At 39.1% G+C, this 14,981-nt stretch overlaps 1 protein-coding gene across 8 annotated transcripts in view; it reads left to right on the top strand.

Moving 5' to 3' along the window:
- Positions 1-14,981, top strand: part of FRY (FRY microtubule binding protein) — a 329,597-nt gene that overhangs the window by 189,044 nt on the left and 125,572 nt on the right. For all 8 annotated transcript variants that reach the window (XM_027557464.1, XM_027557466.1, XM_027557463.1 and 5 more), the window contains 4 exons: positions 7,471-7,574; positions 8,050-8,158; positions 10,033-10,119; positions 14,687-14,858. In XM_027557464.1, the coding sequence (XP_027413265.1) occupies positions 7,471-7,574; positions 8,050-8,158; positions 10,033-10,119; positions 14,687-14,858 (472 nt within the window). The remainder of the gene's footprint in view (positions 1-7,470; positions 7,575-8,049; positions 8,159-10,032; positions 10,120-14,686; positions 14,859-14,981) is intronic.

Here is a 14,981-nt window from a genome sequence, read left to right as displayed (position 1 = left end):
GAATTGCTTTTGAAATACAGTAGCATAATCTTACTTTGAACTTAATTTCTTTATATTTAAGTATAAAATCAGCCACTTAAAAAATTTTTATTGAAGCATAGTTGCTATACAATTTTGTGTTAATTTCTACTGTACAGCAGAGTGAACCAGCTATACATATACATATATCCCCTCTTTTTTAAGATTTCCTCCCCATTTTGGTCACCTCTGAGCACTGAGTAACATTCCTTGTTTTATACAGTAGGTTCACATTAGTTACCTATTTTAATTGCTTTACAGTTAGAATACTATGTAAAAGTCAGTGGAAGCCCACCAAAAAGACTTAGTAACAGAGTTACACACAGCCCTTGAGAGAAGGGCTGATGATGTTTCCCCATGTGAATATTTCAAGCATCAGGATTTCCCAATGGGGAAAGCAATAAGATCAGAAAGGTACTCAAAGTGGGGAAGATAGGAAAGTCAGTTATATAAAAACTAGATCCAGGGTGCCTGTTCTCAAGGAGCTTGATGTTTCAATGGGGGATGTGTAATGAAGTTTCAAAATGCGTGTGGCAGACAACGGATGCAAAAGCTGGGAGTGAGGAGACACCTGTGCCATTTCGACAGGTCAGGTGCCCAGTGAAGCATAAAGCAGATAGTTACTGGGCAAAGGAAAGGCAATGATCCTTCACTTTATGGGTAGGAAATGGTCGAAATTCACCTCCTCGAGGGTAAAAGGTATAGAAAATCTTTGATGAGCTACAGTTGAAACAAAATTGTAGCACATGTATTTAGAACTCAACCCAGTAAGCATTAAATGGGACCATTTAAAATGTCATTAATATACAGAAAACCTTCCAAACCACCTCAAGAGTCCTCAACAGGCAAGAAATACCCGAGGAAAAGCTAACATGGTTTCAGGAGCACACTTTGTCTTGAATGGCTTCAGTATTTTGTGGGGTTTAGAGCCAACCATATCATTTCAAAAAGGACCTCCAGTCCAGCTCTTTCCTCTGTTCACTGTCCCTCTGGCCGCCCCCCGGCCCCTACACGCGCTCAGGCATAATGAACCCCGTGTTTGCCCCTACGTGTCGAACTTGGTGGCCACCTTTGATGTGTTCTGCCGGGGAGAGTTGTCAAGGTGGCAGCATGACATAGGGCGGAGTAGAAATGTGTATGAGCATGAAAAATCTGCTTTTAAAGTAAACAAGGTCTCAGATTCAGCGCTCATTTAATGTCGGGCCCTGGTTTATCCTCAGCGTCAGCCTGTCAGGAGCAGGCTGCTTCGGTCACACAAACGTGAAGTCTTTATTTACACTTGTTAACTCGGTCAACTGTGTGTTAGCAAGCTGCCCTTGTAAAGTGGTGAGAAATTTACTACACCTTCTCACCACGACCTTGACATCTTTCAGGAACCTCTGGTCAGTGAGGACCAGTACTTATATGCTTTTATGAATTTTATGTCAGAATTTGAATATACTGAGCTGTTAAAAAATGCTATATTCCCTTCCTGTATACCCTAGTATATCTAATTCTAAAAAAGGGAAATATGTTTTAAAAACTTGATTTAATAGTGCTTTCATATTTTGTCATGAATCCCCATTAATAGTTTTTTAAATTAAAATTATTACGTATTCATTATAAGTATGTGCAAGTTTCTTGTCCTTGAAAATGGATATAATTGGAAGAACCTTTACATTTTCTTTTTCTTACAATAATTAATACATATTAAAACCAGTGAAGTCTTCTTTATTAAAAAGAAAAGAAACCTCAAAAGTTAAGAAATTTATTTATACAATATAGTTAATAACAAGAAGAGGTCTCATTAATTGGAGATTAGTTATGAGCCAGGCCAGCAGTAGGGCCTTTAAATGTATGTTGTGGATTATCATGACAATATCATAGCCTGCATTGAATTCCCCATATGCTTTCATGTTGTTATTTATGTTTTTACCAGAAATTTTGCTCAGGTGGCAATATTTTTTTTTAACTTTTCTTTTTATATTGGCATATAGCTAATTAAAAATGTTATGATAATTTCAGGTGGACAGTAAAGGGACTCAGCCATATATATACATGTGTCCATTCTCCCCCACACTCCTCTCCCATCCAGGCTGTTATATAACATTGAGCAGAGTTCCCCTGTGCTCTCCAGTAGGACCAGTGGGGAAGGATGGGGGAAAGGAAGGACAGTTAGGGAGTTTGGGATTGACATGTACATACTGCTGTATTTAAAATGCTCAGAAATATTGAAGGTGTATCATCTGAAGGTTAGACATTAGTCAGCATAGCTTCAAAGTCCTAGAAACCACAGTACAGAATTAAAAATATTTCTCTTTTCATCTCAGTCCCTATTTGCACTAGGACTAGAATGCATTCACTTAGTCAGCTGGTCATCAATTCTTCACCAGAAATGTACCAGGCAGTGTTCCAGATGCTGGGAATAAGTGATGAATGAGACAGTGACGCTCGCAGTTCTTTTAGACCTTGTAATTCAGTGGAGGAGACAGACCAGAAACAAGTAAACAGCAAGGACAAAAACTTCAGGTGGTGCTAACTGCTATGAAGAAAATCAAATAGGACCTAATGATAGAGAATCACACATTCAGAATGGTGCAGGGAGGGGAGGGGACAAGAAAGGTCTTTTGATTGCCATTAAGAATATCAAAGTTTGGCTGCCATTAATTTTTTTGATGAATCTTATCATATATCTTCATGTGTAATAATCACAGTGAAGTTAAAGGAGTGTTTTTAACTTTTCATGTAAATATAAGGGTATTAATGATGTCTTCGGAGAAGGTGATGGCACCCCACTCCAGTACTCTTGCCTGGAAAATCCCATGGACAGAGGAGCCTGGTAGGCTGCAGTCCATGGGGTCGCGAAGAGTTGGACATGACTGAGCGACTTCACTTTCACTTTTCACTTTCATGCATTGGAGAAGGAAATGGCAACCCACTCTAGTGTTCTTGCCTGGAGAATCCCAGGGACGGCGGAGCCTGGTGGGCTGCCATCAGTGGGGTCGCATAGAGTCGGACACGACTGAAGCAACTTAGCAGCAGCAGCAGCAGCAATGATGTCTTTATTTTACAAAGGGGACGCATTGAGTAATATATTAAGGGTTCCACAGTCATTGCCTGAATGCATTAAAATGTATGGTCCTATTTAAAACAACTACTCTCCTCTTGGTAAATACTATGTTTAAATGGTACAGTATTAGCTATTTAAAATAGTTTTCAAGAAGTAGTTATTCTGTTTTAATATAACTTTATTTCTATAAATTTGAGACAATCTCATCTATGTTTCATATCCATCAAAGGTACATTTCAAAGTGGAATTTATAAATTTTAATAGAACACATACATTGGGTCAGAAAATTAGTGAGCAGATGACAGGTGTGTTACTTACTTTTTTTAATGCCTTTTTTATTCAGCCAGTGAATAGAAAAAATAATCTCTGTAAATTGTTAGTATGGTAATTTTAGAGGTTATCCTAAACTATATCATATGATGTCATTTGGATAATACAGTCATCAAAAAGATTGAATTATGATCAAAGTAATTTGATTCCAGGTATCAAAAGGAAATGCCAAAAAGAAGGAAGGTGTTGACTGGGATAGGCACTGACTTATAGCAGAAAGCAACAGGTTTACTTAAGTCCCTTTACTTGCAATGGAAGAGAGAACTAGAAGAGTTTTAAGTATAGTGAGATCAAAGAAGTCTGGGTGGCTGGGTACAAGTGGTCAACTGATGGATCATGGGAAACATTGGTCTATCCAATGACCCTATCACCAGCCAAGTTATCAGTGACTTATTTATTACTTATTACTGTTCACACTGAATTGCTTTAGCTAAGTCAAAAGATTACAGTTTAAAGAAGGTTTGGGCAGACTGGGATTGGGATTGGGCAGACTGACATGTCATGTAAAGTCTGGAAGATCCACTCTGAAACCTACTCGTTTCTTGAACAGTTTTATCAATGTAACCTCAGCTCTGCTATAAAGAAATTATTGGTTAATTAATTGAGAAGCATATGCCAATGGAAGAAGAGAATAGTCTTTCAGTCTTACAGTAGAGATCTTTGACACAGAGGTCAGTGGTTTGACACATAGGTTAAAAATGTCAGCATCCTGAGATGGTATAGTAAGACCTTGTATGTTAGCTGCTGTTGGAATATGAAGGCAGTGAAGAAGTCCTGTCTTCAAGCAGAATACAATCTAGTCGTTGCCAGTAGCATATTTGAGCAGCCTTCATATAATCTTAAACTGAAATCATTCATGGTTTGAAGACACTGGGGCCAGACTGCCTGGGTTTTAATTCTGGTTCTGTCACTTATTAGCTCCTCTGGGTCTTGACTCCCTCATCCTTAAAAGGACACAGTAGCAGTATTTACTTTGTAGGTTGTGCTGAGAATGAAAAAGAGTTAATACACATACAACTTTGATAACAATGCCTGATACAGTGGGTATCCTGTAACATGCATGTTCCAGTTTCTGAGAAAATAGTCTTTACTGGAGCAGAAGTCAGTTCCTATCCCAGCTGTCATTTACAGACTTGAAGACCTGAGCCAGTGATTTGACTTCTGTCAAAGACAGAATCCTCCCAGTTGATGTCATGGGCTATGAAAGTACTTTCGAAATAGCAAAATGTGATACAAGTGTGAGATATTTAGTAATATTGTATCATGTCGATTAGCTTCAGCTATGTACTAAGGGTTGCCTTTAGTTCCTATATAAAGAAATTTTGCTTATGCCTCAGGTTGTTCAGCTACTATTCAATTTGCCTTTTGACCCCAGACTTTAAAATTTTTATTTTGTATTGGGGTATAGCCGATTAACAATGTTATGGTAGTTTCCGGTGAACAGTGAAGGAACTCAGCCATACATACACATGTACCCATCTTCCCCCAAACCCTCCTCCCACAGTTTCTTTTTTAAATTAATAACCTGCTGTATGGCAGTCACTGAGGGCACAACAGTGAACAATCCAGAAGTCCTGGAGCTCACAGTCTGGTAGGAAACATACAGGAGAACAACATTCTAGAAGACAGACAGCAGGAGCCCCTGGTAATCTCCCCAGGGCGGAGGAAGGAGGGAGGGGCAGTGGAATGTAAAAGAGGAGTGACACCTAATGAATCTTGCTGGGGAGTAGGAATTTTCTAAGTAGAACAAGGGCAGGAAGGCATTCCAGGCATTCAACGAATTGCAGAAGGGATGTAACAGCAGAGAGCACACCGGAGGCGAAGGCAGGAGGTAGGGATGGGGGAGCCAGGTCACCAGAGGCCCCTCTTGCACCACATCATGGAATTTGGACATTGTCCAGGAGGTGCTGAGAAGCCACTTCAGAACTTGAAATGCAGGGAGGAGTAAACAGTCACGGTTGCAGTTTAAGAATATCATCTGATAGTGCTGAGAATGGAAGAGAAGCCAGGGAAATCATGTTAGGAGGGAATTGCGGTGACCAGTCATATCATCTCAGAATGCTAAAATTCAATTACCAGTACAGGAAAACATGGGTTAAACAAAGCAAAACCTGAAGTCAGCCACTTTGCTCTTTGGTCTCTATGGGAGCAAAAGTAGACTGTCTCAGATGTATTCTTAAGAATGAAAGAACATCAGTCACAATAAGATGCATCAAAAAGATAATTGTGGGTAGAGGGACAGGAAAAAAGTATAAGAGAAGTTGAACAGAAGACAGTGATGCAAATCATTGAAACTGGAGAGTTTAGTTAAGCTCATCAATGAAAGTTAGATGATAACTTGCTCTACTGGATCATGACTCAGAGTATGAGATAAGGCCTGGGAGAAAATTGTGAATGAAACACTATGCAAACATAAGATTTGTTGTTCAGCTGCTCAGTCATGTCCGAATCTTTTTGACCCCACGAGCTGCAGCACACCAGGCTTCCCTGTCCTTTGCCATCTCCTGGAGCTTGCTCAAACTCATGTCCATCGAGTCAATGATGCAATCCAACCATCTCATCCTCTGTCATCCCCTTCTCCTCCTGCCTTCAATCTTTCCCAGCATCAGGGATACTTTTATAAGTAAAGAGAAACTCACAAAGGTGGAGATATTCCCACTAGAATGGCAGCTTCCTGAAGTCAGGGACTACATCTCCTTTGCTGCTAGATTTGTGTCTTGTATATAATAATAGTTACTGTGGGCAGGAACTAAATTCCCTTTGTGCACTAGCTCATTTAGTTCTCTTAACAGTCCTAGGAGGGAGGGAGGGTTAGCATCATTTCACAGACAGGGAAGATGAGGCCCAGAGAGATTATGGAGGGTCCTAGAGGTTGGCCATACCACTCATAAATTACAGAGTGAGGATGGATTTAAACCCGGGCAATGTGTGTCTAGAAGCTGCTTTAAACTAGTGTGTAAGCATGTTAGAGACCTTTGCTGGTCTGGAGGAAGGATAATTAGAATTCCTGACATTTTTAAATGATAGACTATTTAAATGCAACTTTACTAGTTTAAAGTTCCTGTATGTATCTAAGACATATGACAAATTATAAGTTTTATCACTTGTTTTACTAAAAGATAAAAAAAATCCTTTATGTGTAAATGTATGCTTCTAAAAGAAGGCAATGGCACCCCACTCCAGTACTCTTGCCTGGAAAATCCCATGAACGGAGGAGCCTGGTAGGCTGCAGTCCATGGGGTCACTAAGAGTCGAACACGACTGAGCGCCTTCACTTTCACTTTTCACTTTCATGCGTTGGAGAAGGAAATGGCAACCCACTCCAGTGTTCTTACCTGGAGAATCCCAGGGACGGGGGAGCCTGGTGGGCTGCCGTCTATGGGGTCGCACAGAGTCAGATACGACTGAAGTGACTTAGCATGCTTCTAAAAAGTTGGGACTTTTTTTTCCCCTGGAGCTAGAAAAGTAGTTATAAAGTTTATTTGGAAGAATAAACATATAGGAATATATGAGAAAACCCTAAAAATAGGAAGAAAAAGAACAGTGGATGTTGGAAGATAGGCCATACTAGATAATAAAACACGTCATAAGGCCTCAAAAATTAAAATGATGTTTTATCATTTTATTTATTTAGATCAATAGAAGAAAAAAAGCCAAAATGAGACCAAAATGCATGTGGAAATTTCAATTTTTTTTAATAGAAATTTCAAATTTTATAATGATCACATCAAGAAGTTATTTTAAAACTGTTTTGGCATAAGAAATCTATCTTTCCTAAATCTAAAAAGCTACTCCCTATAGTCTTTTCCATCCAATTTATTTATGTGACTCATCTTTATTCAGCAAGTAGCTTAAAGGTAAACTTATCCTAGATTATATCTAAGCAGTTATGAAATCTTCAAAAATCAGGACCCGAATTATCTACACTAAGAATAGAACAGCAAAAATGGTTACAACAAGACGAATAAATGAATAGGGAAGAGGAGTAACAGAAAAGCGAAAGACCTCTAAGAAAGTGAAGAGTGACATCATACCATTTAATCTGCAATCTTATATCTTGGTTTCCGATGTAGAATAAAGACCCCAAGATGGCTCGAGTTGCACTGGAATCTCTGTACAGATTACTGTGGGTTTACATGATCCGAATTAAATGTGAAAGCAACACAGCTACTCAGAGGTAAGGAGCTGGCTTGGGTTCACGGTAACCCCATTACTAAGTTAATGGTAACCACTCAGCGGTGAAGAGGGTGTTTTGTTTCATTGCTGCCCACCCTAACCGAACTAGAAGCTGTTCAAAGCTGACAGCTTCTAAAAGATCTAAGTCCTTTGGACATTTTCAGGCTTTCCTTAGACGTTAGCTCAGCAGCCATGACAGAAACCCTAGTTTCTACCGGGATTGCCAAGTTCTGTGTCAGGGTTATATTTGCCGCTTTAACAAAGGAAATGGCTATAATTTTCCAGCTGCCCTTAGTTTTCCAGAGAAACTTTTCATAGAGTAATTATGCTAATGGAAAAAAATGAAGTGGTTTGTTTTCTTTTTCTGAATTCTCTCTGATACTTAGATAAGATGAAGCATCTACCATTTTCCCTTAAAGTACTGGAGCTCAGCCAATCTTGCTTGTTTTCTCTTTTTTTTCCCCTTTATCTTTCAGCCGTCTTATAACCATCATCACAACACTTTTCCCCAAAGGGTCCCGTGGTGTGGTGCCAAGGGATATGCCTCTCAACATCTTTGTGAAAATCATCCAGTTCATCGCCCAGGTAATGGAGATGCTTCTGGGAGTCTTCTAATTGCCTTTAAGTAGCCACCTCCTTCTTCGGAATTACTAACAGACCTAGAGTCTAAAATAATATCTTACATGTATAGACTTTTCAGAGTGGTTTTGCAAATGTTTTCACACATAGCTTATTTTTTTGCTTCAAAACAAATTGTGGCATGGTGTGCCAAGTGTTTTCAGCATTTGACAAACGAAGGAACTGAGAGACAGGTTTTAAGTGACTCACCTAAGGTCACAGAGACTATTAGCAAAAGGGTCTCTTGACCCCTCGACTCTGTTTTTTCCTGCTTCTCTGCTCTAGATTCCACAAGTCTGGAGGAAATTGAGTCTGATGTTTGCAGGAAATCAGAAGACGACAGTTATTGAACTTGGATGAGTAAATCATAATGCTCTAACTTTCACCCTGTGAAAAAGAAGAATGTACATGAATAGTAGCATTTATCAAGCTAATATCAAGCCAAGAACTGTTCTAAGCACTTTACACATACTGTTCTACTTAAGAACTGGGTCCAATAATATGAAACATTTAATTTTAGTTTACTATTTAGACCCAGGATTTCTATTTTTTAAAACATTGTGTAAATGGTTTTATCCCCACTTTGACTTCCTTGTGATTTATGGAGAAGCATGAAAAGGCATTCATTACAGTCTGTCCTCTGCCATGAGCTAGCATGCATGAGTGCTAAGTCATTTCAGTCATGTCCGACTCTTTATGACCCTGTGGATTGTACCCTGTCAGGCTCCATCTGTCCATGGGATTCTCCAGGCAAGAATACTGGAGTGAGTTGCCATGCTCTTCTCCAGGGGATCTTCCCAACCCAGGACTGAACCCACATCTCTTGCATCTCCTGCATTGGCAGGCAGGTTCTTTACCACTACCACCACGTAGGAAATCATGAGCCAGCTCTATACCCTAAAGAAGTCCTGGAACATTTTCATTCTAGGTGTCTTTATTTGTAAAATGCGAATAGGAATGCTTGCCTAGTATCCCTCAGAATATTGTGTGGATAAAGGGAAATAACAAATGTGAAAATACTGTTGAAGTATAATTGATGTTGATATAAAGACATAAGGTTCTATTGCTACTTTACAGGTAACTTAATATATGATATCTCTCTGTGTGTTTAGTATAATGAAATGCCTCTGTAATATTTGTACTTAGGGAAAGGACATTACTCCATTATGGACATTAATTCATCCGCCGCTTTGCAGGCAGATGAATTAACAGAACTTTTCTACATTAAGTTATCATGTGGCTGAGAACGTGCTTTGATTATTCTAAAATAGGTTGTATAAAATGAAGATGACAGATCTTAGTAGTCACTGTCTCAAATTATTAGAATCTGGCTTAAATGTTCTCATTTAAGTGACCTTAATGTGTCATCTGTTGATTATTCATTTCCCTTGCACAATTGTCTGTTATAAGCCAAAGGATTGGAAATGTTAGATAACAAAAGAAAATGATCATTTTGTAGGGGTATTTTAAAAACTATGTTTTTAAACTGAGTTTTAAGAAGTTGTCAGCATTTGCAGGACTAGGAGGAGGAGTTTGTAGTGCATATAAGCCCAGATGCTCAGAATGTTTTGGTTTGTCATGTTCTCATTTTTAGTCATTCTGTGTATTAGGGTCTAATTTCATATATTATAGAATGATAGCATCTCCACACATCCCATGAAAACTGAACCAAAGGTTCAGATGGACATGGATTTCCACCAGGGATTCTCTGTGATGCATAAAATGAAGCAGGACCTCTCTTCTTTCAGCAGCCACCTGTTGGGTGCATGTGATGAAAACAGACATTTTCATGTTAAGTGAGTATTTTAACACTTTGTTTTGTTTTCTCTTTTTCACTATAGGAACGTTTAGATTTTGCAATGAAAGAAATCATTTTTGATTTCCTTTGTGTGGGAAAACCAGCAAAAGCTTTCAGTCTCAATCCAGAGGTAAGAATGACCCTTCTGCGTGTCTTCACTTTGCAGTCTTGGGGAGTGGAGTGAAGCCCATCTTCTCCAAAAAGTCTCCTATTGTTTTCTGTCCATGGTATTTGACAAAAATAGTACAGCTGGTGGAATTTCAGAAGTAAGATTTTTGGATGAGTAGACTTAGAATGATTAAAGGTTGGTATCATATCATATTCTGTTCTTGCAGAAGGAAGTCAACCTTGTTCCAAAAGGTAATCTGTCACTCTCAGTCTGATGGTTTATTTTAGAAGAGTCAATACTTAAAACTTATTTTGATGCAGATTAGCAAATTGAAGAGTTTTGGGAAGTGATGAAGCAGAGAAGAATCAATACATGCAATGATAAAATACTTAAATATAGTGAAATTAAATAAGTTAATGTTTGCATATTTGATTCTGTGGCAGCATCATAGTTCCAGGGCCAGGAAGGTCATAGAAATGAGTGTATAATGGATATGATGTACTTCCTAGAGGGTGGCAAGGGGAGGGGCTGCCTATGCACATGAAAAGCACACTCAGTTTTGGACCTCGAAAAAGAGTGTTGACCAAGAGAAATATGCCTGGCAAGCAGCCTCTTTTCAGCCTCGTACCTGTGAGATTGTAGAGAGAACACTGAACCAGAAGTCAGCAGAGCTGAATTTACTGCTTGCCACCAGCTCTTCCACCTTTAGTAGCTGTAAGACATTGCACACCATGAAATTTTTTTAAAAGATTGTTCCTGTCATCACTGTGATATTGTCTGGCTCCTTCATCATGTCAGTGAGGAAGGAGGCCCAGAGCCCAGAGGCTCAGAACAGGCAGCTGGTTAGCAGCAAAGGGAACCAAGCCTCCCTGTACCCTCTTGCTTCCCCTCACAAACCCTGATTGCTCTTCTTGGTGCTGAGATTGAGCAGCACCTTGAGCCCAACAAGCCCCAAATAGGAGTTTGTCTAGTTTTTAGTGATGTCACGGGGGTCCACAGTGGCTGCTGTCAGTCAGTAGGCCAGTGAGGGGGGCGGGGGGATCCAGTGTAAATTCAGGGCATTTTGGCGAAATGAGGCCCATGACCCACTGACTAAAGAGTCTTCTCTTGCCTAGAGACAGTAGTTCCAAGCTTTTCAATGGATAAACGATAGTCTTTTTTTTTTTTTTGACTGTGACATACAGCTTAGTTTCCCAACTAGGGATCAGACCCAGGCTCCCTGCAGTGGAAGCACGGAGTCCTAAACACTGGACAGCCAGGGAATCCCAGGATAGTCTTTCTAATAAATGGTGCTAAACAGTTGGGCAATCACTTGCAACATGATGAACTTCAACCCATAATTTGCCCTGTCAGCAAAAATTAACTTAAATCATAAGCCTAAATGTGAAATCCTGTATCAGAAATCTTCCAGAAGAAAGCATAAAATCTTTGTGACATTGAGTAGACAGAAATTTCTTTGCATACAAAAATTATAAACTACAAAATAAAAAGTTGATAAATTGACCATCATCATCGTAAAGTATGCACTTTAAAAAATGATGTTTACTGAAGCGTAGAGCCAAAGACTGGGAGAAAATATTTGCAAAACATATATTGACAAACTCTTCTATCCAGAATATATATGAACTATCATAACTCAATAATACAGTTTTTTGTATTCATTTTGTATGGGCAAAATGAAGAGCCTCTTTACCAAAGAAGAGATACATATGACCAGTAAACCCAAGAAAAGATGTTCAACATCATAAATCATTAGAGAAATGCAAGTTAAAACTAAAGTGAGATATGCTGAGAAGAATACAGAGCAATTGGAACTTGATACTGTTTTAGTGAGTATTCGAAATAGTACCACCACTTTAGAAAAGTTTGGTGATTTCTTATAAGTTTAAATATACACTTGGCATTTGATCCAGCAGCTCCATTCCAAGGTATTTATCCAAGAGAAATTAAAACCTATGTCCATAAAGGTTTGTATGAATATTTATAGGAGCTTTATTCATGATGACTAAAAACAGGAAAGCCACTCCTGTTCAACAGCTGGTGGGTGTCTAAAGAAATTATGAATCATCCATACAATGGAGTACTTATTTAGCCACAAAAAGGAGCAAACTATTGATATTGCAGCAGCACCTCCAAAGCATTACACTAAGCGAAATAAGCAAGACACAAAAGGTTGTGTCTGTTTGCCTCTGTTTATATCGTATTCTAAAAAAGGCAAAATTATAGACAGAAATTAGACACTGATAGTAAAGTGCTGAGGTTGGAGGAGAGGACTGACTTTACAGATACACAGAGGAACTTTAGGGGATGCTGGAAATATCTTACATCTTGACTGTGATGATGATAGTTAGCAGACTGTGTTTCTCAAAATTGGAAGAACTTTAGAAAAGGAGTGCGTTTTACTACATGTGAATTATATCTCAGTAAACTTGACTTCAACAGGAAAACTGAAGATTCTTGCCTACAATATATTTGCTAGTAGGAACTTTTCCAGCATTAATTCTCGCCATAGCCCTATATGATCAATAGGTATTAGTATTCTCCTTCTACAGAAAGGAACCTGAGACTTGGCCTTGAGAAAGTTAAGTAATTTCTTAAGACCAGACAGATAATAGAAGGAGAGGCATGAAACAGAGCTATATAAAACATGAGAAGAAATTATTTTTGAAATTAAGTTAAAAATATACTTCTTAAACTATTCCAACTTACTTCTGTCCTGGATACTATTCAGAGGAAAGGAAAACTAAGAGAACTGGCAGCCTGGCTCATAAATTGGATAATCCACTTGCAGATAATGGCTTGATCATTTACGTCAACTCACGGTCATCCTATAGGTACTGCGTCTCCTGAACTGAACATTGTATTTCCTCACCCAAATGATTGCTGTGTCTTGAAAAAAAATCCACAAGCCTAGAAAATATTTCAGAAAGAACTACTAAAATAAATGAGGGAACTAATGAATTTTAATATACAGTCAATTTTTTAATTAATACTTGTTCATCTTAGAAAATGGAGAGAGAATATTAGTGAAGACCATAAAAGTCATAAAATACACACTGTATTGGGTATGAATGGGCCAGAGAAATGTTTCCCACATCCTGCTTAAAATCTCCCTACTCCTTGAAGCTTGAATTAATAGTTTAAAACTAGAAGTCACAGCTTCTCTGATGGCTCAGTGATAAAGGGTCCACCGGCCAATGCAGGGGACAGAGAGGTTCAGTCCCTGATCTGGGAAGATCTCACGTATCACAGGACAGCTAAGCCCGTGTGGCACAGCTGGAGTGGCCTCCACTGGCTGTGACTACAGTAAACCTGTGTGCAGCAACAGAGACCCGGTGCAGCCATAAAGAAGGAAAGCTTTAAAATAAATAATAAAACTCGAAGTATTGCTTCGTCTTATGAGTACGTGTAATCATGTACTACAGGATGGGTGATCCAGGCAAACTCAACTTGCATATTTAGCTTCCCACCTACTAGTTACGTGGTCCTCAGTTTCCTCACCTGAAAAATAAGAATAATCGTACCTTCCTTGCATGGCTGTTTTAAAGATGAGAGCTAATGTGCAGTTCTGGATATACTTTAAGAATTCAATAAATTGTAATTAGGTTATCAGTGTTATTACTGGTAATTATTTTCTGCATTAGGGAGTAGTCTACTTAGGGAACTTATTAATTTGATGTGGTTTGAAAATATGAGTGTAAATGTTTACACGTGGCTGTTGAAGGAAGAACAGATGTTTTAGTACCTTCTGCCCTTACTGCATCATCTTTTGGAGCCATTACCTGAGACTGAGGAAGATAAACTGCGTCATATTTTACAGCCAATATTATGTCTCACCTGCGACTGAGGAAGATAATGACCTGGCCCAGAAGGACATTTCTTCTTATAAGCTTATGTGTTGTTATCAGTAACAGGTTCTATGGCTTTGAATACTTTAAATTTATTTTCAAATTCACCAGCCTTTGTGACTCCAAAGTCTGCAACCTGCAGTTCAGAGCAGACAACTCTTATTTCTGTGATTCAGTTAGAACTCTGTTTGTTTGGTGTTTGTTTTTTTTTTTTTTTTCTTTCATCCAGTCATTGTGAAGGAGACATGTGAATTAACATGTCTCCTTCCAGGAGACGGAAGAGACTTCTCTTGACCTCAGTTTACCTTACTGAAGCAGCTCCAGAGGGTGGCTGCTTGTCCCTTTGAGGTGGATCCCCCAAAGAGAATGAGTCTGCTTGTCTCTTAACGCGCCCTGCGAGTTTGGTGAAAATCTTCCCAGTTGTTTCCTTGTGATGCAGCAACAAAAGCGTCAGAAATTTAATTTTACTCTCTTCTTGTTCAGTCGCTCAGTTGTGTCCGACTCTTTGCGAACCCATGGATTGCAGCACACCAGGCTTCTCTGTCCTTCACCATCTCCTGGAGCTTGCTACAACTCATGTCCATTTATTCTCTCAGGTTTGGCCTAAACTCTTATGCCTATGACTTTCCCACTCTGATCTAGATGGCAAGCCATGCTTAACTTCTCTGAAGGACTGCTGGTCTGATTTCACGACAGTAACTGGGTCTTTCTCTTCATCATGAACGTATTGTCTCTTACAGAGAATGAATATTGGCTTAAGGGCATTCTTGGTCATAGCCGATAGCTTGCAGCAGAAAGATGGAGAACCTCCCATGCCGGTTACCGGGGCTGTTCTCCCTTCAGGAAACACGCTGAGAGTGAAGAAAACGTATCTGAGTAAGACGCTAACTGAAGAGGAAGCCAAAATGATAGGTGGGTTTCAAAGATGTGTTCACGCTGGGTTTTATTAAGCCTTTAAAATGACCAACAGATACTCACCCTTAGTGAGATACACTTTTAAAAAATATTCATAAAAGTAGCTGATGAGACATTTCA

Source organism: Bos indicus x Bos taurus, chromosome 12, assembly GCF_003369695.1.
Source record: "Bos indicus x Bos taurus breed Angus x Brahman F1 hybrid chromosome 12, Bos_hybrid_MaternalHap_v2.0, whole genome shotgun sequence".
NCBI lineage: Eukaryota > Metazoa > Chordata > Mammalia > Artiodactyla > Bovidae > Bos > Bos indicus x Bos taurus.
This window is presented reverse-complemented; position numbering and strand designations above follow the sequence as displayed.